This window comes from Pinus tabuliformis, chromosome 4_1 (assembly GCF_031772625.1).
Source record: "Pinus tabuliformis cultivar Carrire ecotype Pingquan chromosome 4_1, CPIR1, whole genome shotgun sequence".
Classification (NCBI taxonomy): Eukaryota; Viridiplantae; Streptophyta; class Pinopsida; order Pinales; family Pinaceae; genus Pinus; species Pinus tabuliformis.
In genome coordinates this window covers 242030733-242052116 of record NC_142303.1, presented here as the reverse complement: position 1 = coordinate 242052116, position 21384 = coordinate 242030733, and the positions used below count along the sequence as shown (strand labels likewise).

Sequence of the window (21384 nt, the reverse complement as noted above, 5' to 3'; positions counted from 1 at the left end):
TGAATAATGTTTTCTTGAATTGATATATAACAATAGCGGGTTTATACCAAAACCCGAGATGATTATAATTTTCTTTTGAAGTATGCTTTTTCGAGATAATATGAACAATAATGTTGTTGTAGTAGTATTGTTCGTTAATCCTACTTTTGCGAAAAGTGCGCAGGAAAGAGAAGAGATGGACCCTTCATGTAAATACTGACCAATTTTATCCAATGTTCTGGGACTGCTTCAGACATCCTCCGGAGTCACCATTTTATATAATGTCCTTCACAATTTTATATCATTCAATGCTTATGCATGGAGAAGCCCTCGTTGCCTATTTCTAAGATTCGGTTCCGAACGTGAAGAAGAAAATTAGAATTAATGGTGATCACTATAATTAAAAAGTTACGGTATCAGCTATAAAATTTTGCTGATTTGCATGATAGTAGTACAATGAGACGTTCTTGTTTTAGGGCATATAGCGCCGGATAAAAGTTATGTTAGAATATTGCAGTGAATTAAATGATTTTGCTTGGATGAGAGTTGCTACCACAATCACAATACATTACGAAACTATTTATGGAAGCTCAATATGATTTTATTTTATCATTACTCCATGGAACATGGATACAATACAAAAACCATAGAAAGCGAAATACAGACACTACAAATACATAGAAAGTGAAATACAAACACCACAGACACAGACGATCTTCTTCAAAAGTTGAAAGTGAAATACAGACACAGACGAATTTCTTCAAAAGTTGAAAACGAAATACAGACACAGACGAATTTATTCAAAAGTCTAACGACGTCACTAATTTGTCAATCTGTCGATGTAGTCGACGCTAGTGGACTGCAACCACAAATTGCCTTGTACGAATTCTGCCACTGTAAATTTGCTCGCCTCTTGATAACTTTTGATCACCTGATAGCCAGGCCATTTCACACGGTTTCCAATAGCGGATCCTGGTTTGTATTCATATATTCTCCATAATACAAAGTTTTCAAAGCAAAAGCTCCATCCCATTCCAGCCAACCCGCAGGGTGAATAACGCCATCTATGTACGACTGCATGTAAGCCGTTCGGGAATACTCCTTCCACTGTTGGGAATTTCTGATAATTCCAGAACAAATAAACAGAGAATAATGCTCTGTTTCGTAACACAGAAAAACTAAAAATGTTTTGGGAAGACAGAGTTTCACACACAAAAAAAACTTGTATTCATTAACAAGACTAAATGTTACAAAAGTCTTCCTCTAACAGAGGGATTACAACAAGACTGCTTCAGAGGCAGTTCAAAACTTCACTTTGTCTCTTACTATAAAAATTAACACTGTTGTGTGTAATTTTTTTACTTCTTACTTTACACTGTTGTGCATTACATTGCGTCTCTAGAAAAAACATAACATTACATTTTTACTTATATCGTAGAAACCGACTCCGGTGAATTAAGACCAATCAAAATAAAATCTCCACCTACATTCAACAACCTTAATAAATTTACATTAATTACTTCACATGGCGATTTTTTTTTTAACCGTAGATTTTGCTCCACGCCCATCCAACGGTTATCGCAATTACCGGAGGTCCTCTCGATAAAAAAAACATGCCACCGCTACCATAACCATCGATATGACCCAATTAATCAGACGGTTGTCGGCAATATCACATGGCGTCTTTTACCGAACTTTATGCGCCGGGGAAAGGGGCGGTCACTGTTTAATGGCAGATTCCGGCAAGGGACTGGAGCTGCAGTTGAAAGTAATATTTCAACACTCTTCTTTAATTTCAACTGCTGGGTTATCAGTCATACCCAGAAATTTCCTCAAAAACTCAAAACTTTTCTGCCCCAATGGTTTGGTCAGAATATCTCCAACTTGCTCCTAAGTTTTGCAGTGTTCTAAAACAATTTCTCCATTGTTTACCAATTCCCTGCTGTAATGAAACTTTGTGTCAATGTGTTTCGTTCTGTTATGAAATACATAATTCTTGGATAATGCAGTAGCTGAGCTATTGTCACAAAAAATCACAGTTCCTTTTGCTTGCTCTTGGCATAAACTCCTTAATATCCTTCTCATCCAAATTGCTTGATATGTTGCTATTGTAGCTACCACATATTCTACCTCTGTTGTAGACAACGCTACAATATGCTGTTTCTTAGAAGCCCATGAAATGGCTCCTGAACCCATGTGAAAAACATAACTGGATGTGCTTTTCCGATCATCTACACTTCCATCCCAATCACTATCAGTGTATCCGATTAAATCTAAACATTTTGAAGCAGTATATAGAATGCCAAACCTTTTAGTACCTGTAACATGCTTTAGAATCTTTTTTGCTGCCTGCCAATGTCCTTCTTTTGGCCTCTCCATGAAGCTGGAAATCAAACTAACAGCATGCATTATATCTGGCCTAGTTGCAGTCAAATACATGAGGCTGCCAACTATGCTTTTGTACAAACTAGGATCAAAATCCTTGTTGTTGTCCCGAGTTTTAATCCCATCACTGTGGGAGTGATTGCTGCTTTGCTCTCCTGCATATTAAATCTTTCCAACACTTCATTAACATATTTCGCTTGTGAGATAAAAATCCCATTTCCATTTTGTTCTACTTCTATTCCTAAGAAGTATCTCAGCAAACCCATGTCAGTCATTTCAAATTCTTCTTTCATGACTATTTTGAAATTTTCAATAAGGTAATCATCATTACCTGTGAAAATAACATCATCAACATATAACACAACAATTAGTATTTTACCATAATTTTGTTTGATGTAGAGGGTGGGTTCTCCCTCACACTTTTCAAATCCATTTTCCAGTAGATAGGAATCTATCCTACTGTACCACGCTCTTGGTGCTTGCTTTAGCCCATAAAGAGCTTTCTTCAATCTGCACACTTTGTGCTCTTGGCCTTTCTTTTCATAGCCTAGAGGTTGTTCAATGTAAACCTCTTCCATTAACACTCCATTTAGGAATGCTAACTTCACATCCATTTGGTAAACTTTCCACTTGTTTTGCATTGTTATGGATAGCACTGCTCTCACGGTTTCCATTCTAGCAACCGGTGCGAAAGTTTCCTCATAGTCTCTCCCATGCTGCTGCTTATATCCTTTGACAACAAGTCTTGCCTTGTGTCTTTCTATTTTTCCTTCAGCATTACTCTTAGTCTTGTAGACCCATTTAACTCCAATGACTTCTTTTCCTTTTGGTAGTTCAACTAAATCCCATGTCTTGTTTCTTTCGCGCATCAAAATCCACCTTCGTTTCCGCGTTTGGGAATACTCCTTCCACATCCTCCCCAGATAAGTTGGGAATGAGCTTTTCACCGGAACGAGGTCAGCATCTGGAACGATCTTGTAGTTGTGGATGGAAGTTCCTGTGTTTTGGTTCGGATCAGTTCTGCCCTGTGTTGTGATGGCATTTTTCTGATTTGCACCGGGTTTCCTGGGGACCAGAGTGCAACTCTGAAACACCACTGCGGCATTCCCAAATATGAAGTCTACGATTCCCAAAATGTTACATTCACTGTAGAATTGATGAAGAGAATGTGCATACAATGTGTCTTGATACGCTGCAATCTTGCGGCGATAGAAGACTGATTGGTCTGATCCTACTCAAAGAGCCACCGCCTGACTTTTGTATGGGCCTGATGTGTTGACGAACGCCATGTCATGTGCCATAAACCCATTCCCTACAACAGCTGCATTTGAACATTTTAAGAATATTAGCTCTTGGAGGACTAAAGTAGTTAAACATAGTTGCATCATTTTCTAAAAAGGGAAGGAGTGATGAATACTCTAGAATGTGAGGATTTAGGAATTTTCTGAGATTAAGATCCGTAAAACTTAATTTATGAAGGATTTAGAAGTGGGTTAGTGATTTATCGAATGTGGCGGAATTGAAAGTGGTGGATCCGTCTATCACATTTCTGCTCCCTGTAAAGATCGTGGCCTCCATGCCTTCTCTAATCAACATGATATTAGTCTTCATTTTACCCACTTCCACGTTCTCCTTATACGTTCCCTTCTTCACCTTGATCACGTATCTTTTAGCACTTTTCTTTGGGGCCGTAGCTATGGCTTGTGAAATCGTTTTGAAGTTTCTAGAGCCATCCTGAGCCATGATCACGTTCGGCACTACGTCGTTTGGAGAGGAATGTAGGAGTCTCCGATCTCCTGCAGATAACCATGAAGGAAAATCGTCCTTGATGGAATCGGACGGGAGGTGTAGCTCAGAAGATGGATCAGGCCTTCCTGACTCCTGCGCCAGCTTTGCTATTGCCAGGGAATTACTAACAAGCTTCCTTAAGTTTTGCACACTGCTCTCAACAAGAACTCTGACGACGCTTTTTGGGTAATCTGAAATTCCATCCAAGCAGGTGTCCTGGTTGGTGATTGAGGCGCTGAGCCACGTTTGTAAATCGCCGGCTTGCTCACGCGTTAATTCCTTTAGATCATGACGTTTCAAAAGAGATATAGAGCTATCAAGTTGGTCCCTCATAATATCCATGAGCTCCATGCAATCTTGCAGAGCACTGGTTTGTTGAACGAATCTAAGAACGAGGGTGAAAGCTTTGTTCGTCTCCTTCAGTGCCACCATTAGAGCAATGTGAAGAAGCTTCTTGGGTTGTGCAGGAGACGATCCCAAATGAGGCGAGAGAGTGTTATAGCAGAGCTCCGGATAAAGAGTTTTGCTACAAATGACCTCAATGCTCTCCATTGGGTTTTGTGATTCTATGGACGGTACATCTTCAGCATGAATCAAGGGAAGCCAGAGGGGGATGCAGATTGTGATCGCCACGAGAAGTAGGGAAGCCGCATGGACTGGGATGGCTCTTTTCCTACTCTTTGTCTTTCCTTCCATCGCTTTGAAAAGGACTCAAACACAGATATTGGGGATGGGTAATCTTGCTGTTATCTCCACTCCATCATGTGTTGGCCTTTTATAATGAGTTTTTGGAGTTGATTCCTTCTCCATCATCTCCGTTCAACGATTTACAGAGACAATTTACTTTTTTTAGGCAAACATTTTCCACCACACGCACGTAAATCTTATCCTCAAATTCAAATTCGAAGTGGATTGTCTTAATGGTCACATCAAGACTTGGCATTTCAATCACATGGCTCTCTTGCTTTCCTTATCATTTAAAATTAGGGTGATGTCGACACGTTATGTGCAGCTAAGGGCCAGGATTTGATGGTAGGTTATGTGCGGGATTTGAATGACATGACTAACAGGCTTGTATTGGGCAATGATAGCTAGATTCTTCTTTTTTTTTTGGTATATCGATGATACTATGCTATATCACATCACTGACTACATATTCCATGATCTCCGCCTAGAAGTTCCACACAAGATTTCCGTAGGAATCGAATGGATAAAATCTTCCATATTCGCCGGCATAAGAGGTCAATTTTCTGTGTAATCTTAATAATGGAAAATGTAATGATAGTAATCATTGTGAATAGTGTTTTCATTGGTCATATGAACGATTATCGAATAAGATCTCATTTTTTAAATTTGTTATAACGATAATAAAAGTAATGTTAATGGTACCTTTTCCGCTTGTAAGATCTCACGATGATTAGTTTCTGTGAGCTACAATGTTTCTTATACAAAGCTAATGCCCCAGTCCCCTTTTGTTCGGCAGTAGTTCTGCCTTTATTTATAGGCGACGAGTTTATATTCGAGAAGTTATGGACAATACATTCTCATACAAGAGTCCATCAATGGAGACTAGGTTATGCACTTTGTTCAAGACGCAAAGGAAACACTCGAGACCAAGGAAGGATGGTCCATGTCCTGAAGATGAACATGAACACTGGCGTGGAAAATGGTAGGTAGAAGTGGTGAAGTTGTTGATTAAATTGTCGATTGATAGAAGAAGTGAAAAAAGATGGTCAAACATCCAAGTGGATTGGAGAAATGAGGAGGTGAGATAGCTAGGTGGGTTGGAAAAGGAGTAAGTGACACAATTAAGCTAGGTGGGTTGGAAAAGGAGTAAGTGAAACAATTAAGTTGACAAATTAAAGATGAGAATTATGCATGGTTTTTAAGAAACTTAGGTTAGTCTATTTTATAAGATAATATTTTATATGAAAATTATATATCAAGAGTGAAATCCACAATAAAATTTTAAATTTATATCATCTTATAAAAATTAAAATATTGTTATTATTATTATTTATATTTAAAATTTATTGTATTATAAAAAATATTAAAAATTGTATAAAAATTATATGATCAAAATTAAAACATGTTTGATCAACGACTAATTTTTCCCTATATTTTTTATATTTTTTTAACAAAATAATAATAAAATTATGTTTATCATATATTAATTATTTAATTTATAAACATTTTGTTGTTTATCTTCACATCTATATCTTATTTTTTTGTTTTGACATTGAATTTTCTCTTTAGTTACGTTATCCAAAATTAAAAGTAAATTAATAATCTTGATTTCATCAATTTACGTGTTTACAAGTTATTAGAGTTGCTCATTACTTTCATAGTTGATGATTGTTTTGATTTGAAGAATTTGAATTATATGTCATTTTGTTCTTATAACATATTCGTCTTCCTACTTACACTACTTACACTACTTACACTGAGTACAATGAGATGGGAATTAGTTCACAATAAATATTATATCAATAGTTTAGTGTATTATTAAAATAATAATATTTTTTAATATATTTTAATAATTTATTGTATTGTTAAATAAGACAATAACATTTGTTAAATGTAATTTATTTATTTATTTTAATTATATCAATTTAATAATAATTTGTAGTTGAATTTATAATATTTTATTTTTGATGTTTTATATTTGGTTAGATATGTACTATATTTTATATATAATTGGAATATGTGTTATATTTTTTTATAGGATTTGTTTAATGTATTCTACATTTATGACTAATAATATATACTATACATATAACTAAGTAGTATTTTAATGTCATAATGTTTATGCATGGAATATAGGCCATGAAATTTTAATTGTCTTACAATATTACAACCTATATATATCATGGGCCACATCATTAAATGTTGCATAACAATGTGGATCTTGCCCATCATACATTGATATGGAGTTGAGGAGACTTTTCCGAATATGGGCCCCCAAAAAGGATTTATTTGGTTTTGGTCTATCTCTTGTTTCTTCTTTTCAATGTGGATCTTGGCCATCATACATTGATATGGAGTTGAGGAGGCTTTTGCAAATATGCCCCGCCAAAAAGGATTTATTTAGTTTTGGTCTATCTTTTGCTTCTTCCTTTTTGTGCTTTTCGGTCAACTTTTTTTTGACATGTTATAATATAATTATGGTTAAGGAATCTAATTTGATTTGGATCATCTGATTAGCATTTTAAATCAAACATATACATATATATATATTTAATATATATTGTATTGTCTTGTGAGCTATATAGTTGAAAGATCATGAAAATTGTAGTTCACTTAAAAGGTTTCAATGTAAAATCTCTTAAGTATTTTGTGTACTATTATTTATTTTTTTATTTGTAAAAAATTTGTGTATACAATTTAGTTTTGTAAATATTTAGTCAACCTAACGCTTACAAAGATACATCTGGGTAACCTTGAGCATGGTCAATCAAAAATGGAAGAAAGTATAAACTGGAGATGCTAAATAAGACAAATAATAGAAAATGTTTTTTTATTAAAAATAATGCATTTATAATTCGAACAATTTTCCATCTTCAAATTTTAAATTTCAAGACAATTTATTAATTTTTTTTCCAAATCAATATAAATAAAAATCTAAAAAAAATATTAAAAAAATTAATATAAATAATTTCAATCTTCTCCACTAAATGTAGAAATTCTTTAAAAAAATTAACATATAACATTACATATTAAATAAAAAAGGAACAATAAGACATACCATAACTAAAAATCAAATTATATAATAGCATTAATATTTTTTTACCTCATCTAGCAAAAACAAATTATATAATAATACATAAAAAGAAATAGTAAAATAATGCAATAATTAAAAAAGAAATAGTAAAATAATGCAATAATTAAATAAACAAATTATATAATAACATTGATAGTTTTTATCTCATCTTAAGAAATAATAATATAATAATACATTACCTTTTTCCAATGCTTTCACTTTTCTACTTAAAAAATACACCGTCAACAACCAAAAACGTCCCTCACAAAAAATATCTCACACTAAACAAATACACTCTTCCAACCTGTCCTCCTTTTAATGTAGAATTTTGAAAAAAAACTTAAAACGAAAAATATATATTTTTGTTTTTGTCCTGACGAGTTACGAAAAAGAAAATGAACACTGATAAAAATATCTCACACAAAACAAATCACACTATTCCAACCTGTCATCCAATTACGACCAAGAGAAAGAACCATGTGACTTCACGAACGTCACATCAGAGAGAAAGAACACTTTAAACAATACAATCTGCACATGCTTCTCATATTTAGGCACCAGCCACAAAATATACTTTAGAAAATTATTCATTTGGTTTGCAAATGGTTGTCCTTTATATTTATTCGTCATAAATTATGTTTGAATGGTATTTATATGAGGGATCATTCTTATAAGCATAAATCTTTTCAGAGGAAGCATTATGATGGAAAAACTAAATAGTGGTCCCTTATTCATGTGTAAATGCTATTATATTAGTGGTATCCTATCTTCCAGTAAAATAGTGGTATTTTATCCATGTGTAAGATATTAGTGTCGTATCTTATTCTCAAGTGTCGTATCTTATTCTCAAGCATGCTTATTATACTAAACTAATAGAGTGGGTACTAAGAAATGCTTAAAATAGGAATAATTTTTGGATTAAAATAAGCATAAGTTTTGGTTAATTGGATAATGTTTCAAATTTAGGCAGATGTTATAAAATATATTTTAAAAATTTAGGCAGATGTCACAAATGTTGCTAATGTTGTCTTGTGATATTAGGTCGTAAATGGGTTTTCATGATCAAAGTGATGTAAAGTGTAAAGCTAACACTAAAATACATGACCTAAAGTTTTTATATAAACCTATGTGAATAAAACCTATGCTAAAGTCCTAACACTAAGCTATGGTGTCAAACCTATGAATTAAAATATTATTAAAACCTTAAAAACCTAAATCTAAACCTATTCAGACCATTATAAAACATTGAAAATCATAAAAACATTACAAAATAAACAACACAGTTAACCGTTGGCCTCTAACCGCATCGGAGAAGACCGCGGTCATGAGGCATGTGAATAGGCGAAGGTAATGTCGTAGGTTAACCATTGGCTTGGAAACCGCGCGGGGGATGTTAACATGTGGACAGAGGCATGTAAGCCGTTAGGGCTTCGAAACCACAGGGTCACCACAGTGGGACAGTAACCATGTGAATGTCTATACAAACCATGGTGGGGAGACCGCGTCGAAGTCGTTGGACTATCACCAACCATCGCCGCGCATGAGAACAGTCGGGGGGAGTCACCGGAACCGCCGGGCGGATAAACCATCAGGTGTCAGTCCAACAGTCAACCGCCGAGAGAAAACAACTGTTCACATGGGTAGTTAAGCCAACGCGCTGTTTATTAACTGCCAAGATAACCCAAAGTCTGTTTATGGGTTTTGTTAAGGTTTGTATTATTATTAATATAACCACCACTTGACTAGGTAGAAAGATGTCCTCTTGTAACGAGACCGAGCCACTAAACTGTTAATACAACAACATTCATGCCTATCTGAGCCTGAGAGAGCTCGAATGAACCCAAACAAACTATAAATTCACCTTTTTGTCATGGAGAAAGACATTAGAGTGATTTTGGTTTTTGTATGCAGATTCTGGAGGTTAGAGGTTGTTTTTGTTTTCAGTGTAATAGGAGCATCTAGAGTCGGAATTGGGAACCGTGATAGGCATTGGAAAGCTGGTTCAAAGAGCTATCCTTTGACAGTGACCAAAAGTGCCTGTGTGCACATTCAGTTTGGTCAAATCTCTGTGTAATCAACCTCTTCTATTTCAATCCTAATAAAGCGGTCGCCCATCTTGAAAGCGGACCCAGAGACGTAGTCCATCAGGGACGAACTCTGTAATCAATCTTGTTGTCTGGTATCGCTGTGTATTTTCTATTTTCATTACTATTTTGCATCTTACTTATGTTTTATCAGTTGTCATAAAGTCTTTCTTCTCAAGCAGTTCTCTCGGTTTCCGCACTTTCAGCTAACATTCAATTCATTAATGGCTAATCAATTCTACATTAGTTTTAACATATGATCATTTCAGATCATATAATTTGGTATCAGAGTAGGTTGCATTTGTAGAATTTTCCATTGAATGTTAACCAGGTCAAAGTCACAATGAGGAGAAGGAATTCTTGAGTAGTTTGATTTAGAGATTGGAAAGCGATGAGTCGTTCATAAGTCGACCATGACAGGATCTGATGCAGGTGAAAACATTGAAGCTAAGATGAATGATGAACAATTTTAGCAAGCATTCTTGACTATGCAGCAGATGTTGGGAGAACTCTACGAAGACAAGAAGGTGAGAGATGCAGCTTCTTCTTCAAAGACATCGAAGAAGGACAAAGGTAAAGGCAAGGATGATAAACCACCTTCACCTCCATCATCTCCATCATCATCTTCTTCTTCTTCTTCCAGTGCAGAATCTGAAACAGAAAAGAAACCTAAGAAAACATCTCTTTTGAAACTTGATGTAAAATTTGAGTTACCTATTTATGATGGCAAAATGAATCTTGAAAAGTTAGATAACTGGATTAAGCAATTAGAAGTGTATTGTCGTATTCAGAACATTTTTGATGATAAAATGAAAATTCAGTTAGCTACACTTAGAATGGGGGGAACAACTTTAATCTGGTGGGAAAGTAAAACTCATATAGATGTAAAGCGTAAAGGAAAAGTCATCTCTTCATGGTCTAAGTTTTTAAAAGCTCTTAGGAAACAATTCTATCCTTTAGGATACATGTAACAAGATGTTATTGATTGGCAACATTTGAGGCAAGGTAAAGGGCAGAGTGTTCAAGAGTTTACTCAGGAGTTTAGAAAGAAAGCATTGGCGTTTGGTATTTCATTGGATACACGTGAAACTTTATTAAAATACATCGGCAATTTACATTCATATTTGCAGCATACATTATTGATGTTTAATCCTGATGATTTTGATGAAGTGTGTGTTCAGGCCATACATATTGAATCAAGTGGCAGACCATTCAAGTTTTCATCACAATCATCCAAAGAGTTGGAAATCAAAGATTCCAATGATAGTAAAGGGAAGAACAATTCGAAGAGAAAGAAATCTGTGATAGATCAGAAGGAAATACCTACTTATTCTCATTGCCAGAAAATCAGTCATGATGAATCTAAGTGTTGGAAACTTCATCCAGAACTTAAGCTCAAAAAGTTCCTTAAGGAGAAGGATGAAAAGAAGGAAATTGAAGCAGTCCAACAAGATCTAGGTTCAGATTCAGGTGATGAAAGGAGGATAACTGCAATGGTTACGACAGGTAAAAATTTTGACACTCGTTCAAGTTCGAATACTATTGCATCTTCATCAAACATAAATCCTTCAAATGAGGATAAAAGAGTTGAATTATTTAACATAAGGATAAATTCTAAGCACACAAAGATAGATACAATGTTTGACAGTGGATCATAGGCCAATCTAATATCTGAATATTTAGTTAAGAATTTGGGTTTGGAAACATGAAATAATCCAAGACCTTACCCATTAGGATGGCTAAATAAATCAACTCAGATAAAAGTCACCAAACAGTGTCGATTAAGATTTTCCATTATAGCTAATTACATTGATGAAGTGGAATTAGATGTGGTTCCAGTAGACATATGTGGAGTTGTCTTAGGAAGTCCTTATCTTTATGATCGTAATGCAGCATTTTACAAGAGAGCATAAATATCACCTTAAGAAATATGGGGTTGAATTTATTGTCAGGGCACATCAAAACAAAAATCATTTGAATTTAATTGTTGCTAATCAATGGAGCAATCAATAAGTTCAAATAAAAGATTTGTAATCATGTGTGTAAAGTAACAACATAAGAGTCGACATGATGTTTGTTCAAGTTTAGTAGATCCTAAAATCAAAATAATTAACTAGAGTCTCTATTAAATATATAACTCAAGTCACTAAAAAGTCGAGTCGATTTCCCTATTAGGTCGACTAACTGAGTAGTTAAGGTAGTTAGTTATTTGTAACTACCGATAGTCTAATATAAAGATGAGATATGTTAACAAGGAATGTAATGATAGCTGGGGATTAATACAAGAAGTGTTTCGGCTAGTATACCACTACTTGTGCTTCCCGATTTTATCTAGGAAATGATTAAAATAAGAATAAATTTTGAATTAAAATAAGAATAAATTTTGATTTAAAATAAGAATAAATTTTGGTTATCTCGATAATGCTTCAAATATAGGCATAGGATATAAAATATATTTTAAAAAATTATTCTTTTAACATGGGACAATGCTTTAAAAAACAATATTTTAACTATGGAATTTGCAAGTACTCGTCCTTTATATTCATTGGTCATATTATTTCCAAATTATGTTGGGATGGTTACCTACATGAAGGATCATTCTATAAGCATAAACCTTTTTAGAATTATCATTCCATGTGTAAATGTATTTTTAGAGTTATCATTCCATGTGTAAATGTTACTATAGTTGTGTCTTATAGTAGGGTAGTGGTATTTTATCCATGTGCAAGTACTAGTATAGTGGTACCCTATTCTCAAGTATAATTATTATATAAGACTAATAATGTGGGTACAAATAAATGATTAACTAGGATTATTATATAAAACTAATAATGTGATTACTGAGAAATGATTAAGCGGACAAGGCCTCATACCATATTTAAAAAAATTTAGAGTTCGTCAAATTAAGATTTTTAAGAAGTCATTCGTTAAATAAATTAAAATTTTAATTAAAGATTAGGTTTAAGATGTTGGTTATATAATTTAATGAATTCTATATTTTTTCAGCCATTTTAAAGTTATTCTAATGATTAAAAAATTAATGGTAATAATACGTATTTTAGGTGTAAAATAGTATTATAGTAGTACTTTGTTTATGTGTTAGATATCATTACAATCATATTTTATTTTTAATATGTTTATTATAAGATACTAATAATAATGGGCACTATTTTTCCTTCTTCTTTTACTCTTTTTTTCATTTTGAAAAGTAATATTATATGGAAGAAATTATTAAAAAATAACAATAATTTTTTATTAATTGGATAAGTTTCTGTATCATGTAGAGTTATAGAGTTTAACATATTGGATTTATAAAATTTTTATTAAATAAATTTAATATCTCTCTTACACACATATTTTGAATAAGAAAAATACATTACTTATGACATTAATTTTGATAAAATTGGTTTTTGTTATCTTTGGTTTTGTAATTGGTGGTGACTCCAAAAAGAGAAAAAATAAAATAAAGTGAAACAAAAAGGAACTAGAGAAAATAACAAAAAATGAATTAATATATGATGCTTATAAATTTTATATAATTTTGATGGCCTGGGTTAGTTGATGTTATAATTCTAATCATCCTACCCAAATTCTTTAAAAAAATTTATTTTATTCATATCAGAGGCATTAATTTATCCATGTTACTACAACTATATTGATGTATTAATATTGATTTAACCACATCCATGTTAAAAGTAGATGACATACCTATATGGCATCTGCTTTGTCAAGTAGTTGAGAAAATAACATTTTCTTATAGATGAAAAAAAGAATTAGTATGAAACTGATGCTCTTATAAACCTAATATATAACCTACCTATCCCAATGCAACCTACCGAAATAAGCTATGATTTTATAATGAAACCAAAAAGTATGAAATAAAATTAGTGTTTTCATAATGGTCACATAAGTATTTGAATGTTAGTGTTTGTTTCCTACCTCATTCAATGTGCATTAAGTATTTGTTGTTTTTCTCATTTGAAGTATATTAAGCTTGTTTATTAGCTTGTTCCAGTTAGTTTCCTCATTATTTTATACATATCAATAGTTGAATTGGATCCAAATGATGAGGACTCTTTGTGTTGGTCTAAAATCGTACTACACATGTTTTCATGACTAAGCTAATATATAGGGAAAAATATAATTAGGATTTTCATGAAGAAAGGAGGTGGTGGTGGGATCATCTATTAAAATGCATAATACCCATTAGAAGGGATAGTTGACTTAGTTTACTAGATCCTCAAATTAGAATAATTAACTAGAGTCTCTATTAAATATGTAATTCAAGTTTTTTTTTTCCACGGAAAAAAGCCGAACATTCTATTATAAAAAGAACGTTACAGAGTAAACCAAAAGGTTACAGATCGACTTTTGAATCACCGCGAAGGGATAAACGAAGTCGTGCCTGAAAGGAATAAATCCTGGAGAGCATATGTGATCCAGGTTCTACTGCCCGTTTAGGGCTCAAACCGCTGCCAAACAAAGAACCAGACCTCCGGAAAGAAGGAGGGATCCACGTAGCGGCCATGATCAAAAGAGTATTCAGTTAACAGCACCCCCAATGTAGATCAAAACAGAGAGGGGACACCACATCCCGGACTTCCTGTAGAGAAGGTATACAGCCCAGGGACCGTGGCGAAAAACTGAGAGAAAAGGTGAAAATACAGAAAGAAAAATTATGTACATGGACAAGTCCAAAAACTGTAAGAAAAAATTAAACGAAAATAGGCGGTTCGAGCGGCCGAACCAGCCCATTTTCTTCCTCCAGAACAGACCAAGACCCCGGTTCATGATCAACCCCCTCTTTTGAAAGCCGGTCAGCTTCGAAATTTCTTTCCCGATAGATATGACTCAGAGAGATCTCCGGAAAACGTCCTTTTAACCGAAGTACTTCTCTAAGCAGAGGGAGCAAGGTGAAGTTTCTGCACTGATGAGACCCGTTAAACCATTTTACAACGTTCATTGAATCCCCAAAAATCTGGACGTCTCTCACATTCCTAAGAGTTAACCAGCAAAGAAGGAAGTGCAAAGCTTTCAATTCGGCAAAGTTATTGGAGCCCTGTCCCAGACCGACAGAAGCTTTTACAACCTTAGCCTCTGATAAATGAATGATCAACCCAGACCCACATTGCCCATTTAAATCTGAGGCTCCGTCAAAATACGCCCACGGCATTGTATATCTAATAATTTCTTGTCGAATGACTCTGGTGGGAGGAGAATCCATAGGGACCGGGATACTTTCAAAAATTGCAGCTCCCTCAACAGCAAGGCGTCCTATTTGGAAAACAGAGTCCTTGAATATAGCTTGATTCCTTGCAAGCCAGGTCCCCCAGGTAACGATCAGAGGAATTGTTCTCTCTCTGTTGTTTGTTGCTTCATTCCACCACTTCTGCCAAGCTTCCAAGAGCCCCTGCCCTTCCCATCTGAAAGGAATTTTTAGAAGCCTTACCATTTCGGCCCAGAGACTGGAGTTAAAGGGGCAGAAAAGGAAAAGGTGTTGGGCAGACTCATCACTATCTTTACAGAGCGGGCACCATCCAGGACCTATTCTTCCTCTTTTTTGAAGAATGTCCCAAGTAGGGGCTTTCTGGAGTAAAACACACCAGAAGAACAATCTCAATTTGGCAGGCCCTTTTAGTTTCCATAGCGGTTTAAACCACCATTCCGGAATCTCCCAACCTTTTTGAGACATCATCCATTTGTAGCCCATCTTTGGAGAATAAAGCCCATTCTCGGCAAAAACCCATCTGAGTTCATCCTGGGAGTCTGAAAGCGGACTGATGAATTGAGAAGATCCCTTCTGAACTGATCCCATTCCTCCAGCCATTCTTCCTCCAAGTGTAAGTCCCTTCCCTGAATCCATCCTTGACTCCAGATGGATGAAGCCCGAGGATCAGCGACCTCATTTAACGTGTATAGCCCTCTGTCGTTTAAAGCCGAAACCAACCCCTGAGAAAGGGAAAAAATCTCAGTGCAACCTACCCAAGGATCTCTGCCCAGTCTGACCTATGAACCATTCCCCACACTCCAAGCCAAACCCTTCTCTATAACTGTGACAGAGGCGACTACAGCTTTCCAGACCACCGAGGAGTTTTTGCATTTCTTTTGTGGTAATCTGATCCAATCTAGAATTGTTAGCGGATCAATATATTTTCTTTTTGTAAGAGAAGTCCACAGATTCTCCGTAGAGATGAGCCTCCAGCTGAGCTTTGCTGCCAGAGATTTAGAGAAGCATTTGAGATTTTTGATGCCCCACCCTCCCCACTCTTTGGGTCGAGCCACTTTATCCCAAGCAATCCATGGGGTAACTTTCTCCGCCTTAGACCCCGCCCACAGGAATCTGCTACATAGTTTGTCGATTGAGGATAAGATTCCTTTAGGAACCCACGTCAAGCTAGCCCAATACACTATGATTGCCATCATAACTGATTTGATTAACACTAGCCTTCCTGCCCTGGACAACCACTTGAAACTCCAGTGTTTCAGCTTGGATTCAATTTTGACAAGTATCCATTTCCAGTCTTTTATCCTGTAATTGTCGGGCTTCAAGTAGAACCCCAAATATTTGAAGGCATCCTCCATCGATTTGACTTCGAAATTTAGAACCAATTCCACTCTGCGAACGTGCTCTCTGGGCATTCTAGCACAGGTGATAGTGGATTTTCTCACATTGATGCATAGACCTGTAGCCTTCAGAAATAGGTCCAAAAGCTTCTTTAGCGTCCTACAGTCCTCTAGACTTCCGTTGCTGAACAGTAGAATATCATCCACGAAGAGGAGGTGGGTGACCCACAAGTTTACCGCCACTTCAATGCCTTTGAGAGTCCCTTGTCTTTTAGCGTCCTGAATCATAAGGCTTATGCCATCTGCTGCCAGCAAAAACAGAAGAGGAGAGAGCAGGCAGCCTTGGCGTAGGCCACGCCCAGGGCTAAAAAAATTAGAAGCCGCTCCATTGATCAGCACTGCTATGGAGGAAGAGGAAACACAACTCATCACCCATCTCACAAAATCATACCTAAAACCCAGATGAGTTAGAAAAAGCTTAAGATACAGCCAGCTGATCCTGTCATATGCTTTTGACAGGTCGATTTTCACCACGACCCCTTTTTTTTTTCCCAATTTTTAGACTATGAAGAGTTTCTTGCGCAACTCCGACGGCTTCATGGATTTGCCTACCGTCTAGAAATCCAAACTGCTCTGGAGAAATATTTCTAGAGAGGACTGGTTTAAGCCTAGAGGAGATAACTTTTGCAATAATTTTGTACACGCAGGTGCACAAAGAGATAGGTCTGAATTCATCAAAAGAAACTGGAAGATCCGATTTGGGAATAAGGGCGAGAAAAGTGGCATTGAAAGGGTTTGGAATTGTACCTGTACGTCTGGACTCTTCAACGACTGCCACAAGCTCATCTCCAATGAATTCAAAAAAGTGCTGGAAAAATTCGACGGTCCAGCCATCCGGGCCTGGGCTTTTATCCTTTTGCATTGACTTGAGAATATCTTCAACCTCCTCCTTTGTAACAGGCGCCATTATAGATTCATTTCCTTCCTCCTCTATGAACCTTGGGAAGTACTGCGCAACTCTTATAACCTCTGCAATAGAGGTTTCCTCTGTTGCTTTGAACAAATTCTTAAAGAAATCTACCCCTAAGGAGGCCAGATCTTCGAAAGAGCGCGCCTGTTCACCATTATCTTTCTCCATTTCCCAGATGGTATTGGAATTTTTCCTCCCTCTTGCGTAATTATGAAAAAACTTGGTGTTGTCATCCCCCGCCTGCAACCAGGTCGCTCTGCTTTTTAAACGCCAACTTTCTTCTTTTTGATGCAGGATCCTCCTCCTTTCTCTCTCCAACTCTTGTAATCTATCCCGAGCTTCAGCTGTTCCATAACCATTTCCACCTGGATCTTCTAGTAGCGCAATCTCTGAATTGACAGATTCCAGCTTTACTTCATCCTTCAATTTCTTTTGTAGGGCCCATTGTTTAGAGGCGGTCTTCATCCTTTTCAGATTATCCAAAAGATTTTGACTGTGGCTCTCATCTTCACTGAATGTATCTTTCTTCTAGATGTTGTGAAATAAACTGGTATATGTTTCATCCAAGAGCCAAGAGGCGTTAAATTTGAAAGGAGTGCCCGGTTTGGAGAAGGCCCCTTTCACTTCCAGGAAGACTGGGAAATGATCCGATAGACCACCTTCCCCAACCCAATGTCTATAAGCCTGTAAATTTTCTGCCATCGAATCACTTAACAGAAAACGATCTAGTTTCTTTCCCACCCAATCTTCTACAATTCTACGGTTCCTCCAAGTCGGGTGCATCTTGAGTAGAGGGACATCCACCATGTGCGATGAGGCCAATTTATTTTGGAAAAAATCGGTGAGGGGATCAGCCCTTGCTCTTACCCCCCACGATTCTGACATCCCCAACGAAAAATTAAAATCTCCCCCCACTATAAGATTTGAGTGCGACATAAAAGACTTTGCAAAGAAATCATTCCAGAAGTTCTCCCGGTCCAAAACTGGACCATAAACATTTAAAATATGTAAAGGGATGCATAGTTCATTGGAATAAAGTTCGACTGCCAAAACATTTTCCAATCCCCAAGAGGATATTTCTCGAAGTACCTTTGCGTTGAAGCCCAGAGCCACTCCTCCTGAACGGCGATTTGCATCACTAGCATGGAAGGTCCAACCCGGAAAGAGCTTGATGAGCCAACCTATAACTTCTTCCCCCTTTCCAAGCGTTTCTTGAATCAGAAGAATGTCAGGTTTGTTGGTCCTGACCAGTTCCTTTAGAGCTAGCTTTTTGGGCAGACTAGCTAAACCCCTGCTATTGTAGGATAAAATGATCATCGGGTAACCTCTGGGGGTGTTTGCTTTGCTCTAAGCACCCCTGGCAGAGACATCTGTTTCCCGCCAGCAATATCGATGACAGCCTTCAACTATGCCTTCGTCAGATTTGATTTCCTTCCTATTGTCTTCCTCGGTCCTGTTGTCACCATGTCCGAATCCAGTCCTCCCACTATAAGCGCTTTCCCTTTTTTGGATGCTAATGATCTAAGATTGTAGGGGGGTTCAGGACTCCAAACGCTGGGAGAATAAAGTAAGGCAGCATTCGTGGAACTAGGGGGCAGCTTCGGAGAAGGTGGGATAGACATTATTACACTGTCTGAAGTGTCTAGGCCCTGCCTCATGATCGACAAATCATCCACGAGCTGCCTAAAGGGTCCAGCCTCATCCCAGCATGATTGAGATACATCAAGAGAAGAGCATTTGGAATTTGGAGGGTATTGAGACGGGCTGGCCTGTGTCTCCCCTGCCATTTCAGAAACTGCTGCAGTTCCCATTCGAGACATCGGAGTTGTGATAGTCTCATTTACTGGAACCCCAGGCTGTTCCTGTTCATCTTCCTTCACTTGCTCCGGATCCGACCCTTGAACTTCTGTCTATAGACCACTCTCCTCTAAATGTGCCCCTTCTTTCTGTGTAGACAGCCACTGATTAAGCTCCAGGTTTTTTCCTCTTCTCTTTTGTCTTCGACGGCGCCTGTGACCTAGAGGACACTCCCGAGCTAGATGTCCGTATTTGTGACAGCGGTGGCATCTGAAAGGGAGATTTTCATAGTCTAGGGTCTGAAGGAACTCTGGGCTTCTATATTTCAAAATCATAGCATTCGCCAGCCCATCTCTAGGATTTAAACTTACCAGTATACGAGCGACACTCCAGTCATGAGTTCTAAGATAGGATCTATCAATATCTAGAAACCTCCCCAGAGTATTGCCCATCGAAGTGAAAGCCGAGTCCGTCCAGAATTGCATGGGAAGTCCCGGAAGTTTGACCCATACTGGTGTCTCCTGCGCTTTTTCTTTCTGAGCATCGAACAGGGGCGTCCACCTTCTGAATAGGATTGGCCTTTTTCCGAAGCTCCAATGCTTGTCCAGCACCCATTCTGCATGCTCCTTTTGGCCGAATCTAATGCAGAACCAGCCTCTGACCAGAATCTTGATCTCCACTGGCTGTCCCGGAGCCTCTTTCCATTCTGCCTGCGCCCAGTCCTTAATGGAGTCTACCGAGAACTTTCTGCCACGAACTTTGCCGACTAACAAGGTTTCCGAGGCTTCCATTGCCTGATCGATGCTAATATCCACTCCAAACACACAACTAGGCCGCTCCTCCTTTTTTTTGATAGGTTTGTTCTTCTTTCTCTTCCCTCCCACGCCCTCCGTCTGAGTTCCTTCCTCTCCTGGATTATTCTTTCCATGAGTACTTATTTCCTCTGTCTCATGTAGCTCAGAACTTCTAGCGGCAGGGACTCTGTTTTCTGCAAAAAACCTCCCATTCTCCCTATCAGCCTGTAGATCAGGAGCATTAGCTTCTCTTCTCCTTTGCTCCTTTACTCCAGGGCCTTTCGGTTCCCCGCCTTCCTCTTCACTGGACGAGGACCACATCAAGCAGGGGGGCGTCCTTTTCGCAGAAAGGACTGATGCATTTCCTTTTTGCTGATCGATTTTTTCCGACCCCCCTCCTTCCATTTTCTTTGCATGCAGGACAGGGTCCTCTGCACTCTTTGGAAAGAATATTTGCAAGTTTTTCTCAGAGACTTCATGACCCCAATAAGCAAGAAGATCTTCGAGGGCTGGTTCTAGGTCCACAGATTGATTATCAAACTCCTTCTCCCGCGCTACACGTCATCCAGAATCCATTACGGGATGTGCTACAATCAAACGATCCTCCTATACCTTCTGAGAGGTGTTTTCCAGGTCCCGTAAAGCCAAGCTTCCTCATAACTGGCCATCTATTTTCCATGGCCGAACAGTACCGTCACCCATCATTTCCATCAGCCGAAGCTCCTTCCCTCTGGTTCGATCGCCATTTCTGTCATTCAAAAAATCTTCCCTCTGGTTCGCCCGCCATCATGACCAACAGATATGTAATTCAAGTTACTCACAAGTCGAGTCAATTTCCTTGACAAACCGACTAACTAAGTAGTTAAGGTAGTTAGTTAGTTGTAACTACCGATAGTCTAATATAAAGATGAGATATGTTAACAAGGAATGTAATGATGGTTGTGGATTAATACAAGAAGTGTTTTGGCTAGTCCACCACTACTTGTGTTTCTCAATTTTCTCTAAGAAATGATTAAAAAAAGAATATATTTTGGATTAAAATAAGAACAAATTTTGGTTAATTAGATAATCCTTCAAATCTAGGCATGGGCTATAAAATATATTTTAAAAAATTATTCATTTAGCATGGGCCAATGCTTTAAAATGAAATCTTCCAACTACGGAATTTGCAAATACTCGTTCTTTATATTCATTGGTCATAATATTTCCAAATTATGACGATGAACAACACTAGTTGGTTCGAAACGCGTCGACAAATGTTTA

At 37.1% G+C, this 21384-nt stretch overlaps 2 protein-coding genes and 1 pseudogene across 2 annotated transcripts; all 3 read right to left on the bottom strand.

Moving 5' to 3' along the window:
- Window positions 1-799: 799 nt before the first annotated feature.
- Window positions 800-4848, bottom strand: LOC149175166 (pectinesterase-like; annotated as a pseudogene).
- Window positions 4849-14710: 9862 nt separating this feature from the next.
- Window positions 14711-15859, bottom strand: LOC149175165 (uncharacterized). The gene has a single exon (XM_089421060.1). It carries the CDS (start codon window positions 15857-15859, stop codon window positions 14711-14713), a length of 1149 nt encoding a protein of 382 aa, XP_089277186.1.
- A 2199-nt stretch (window positions 15860-18058) lies between these two features.
- On the bottom strand, window positions 18059-18847 carry LOC149175164 (uncharacterized). The gene has a single exon (XM_089421059.1). It carries the CDS (start codon window positions 18845-18847, stop codon window positions 18059-18061), a length of 789 nt encoding a protein of 262 aa, XP_089277185.1.
- Window positions 18848-21384: the final 2537 nt, after the last annotated feature.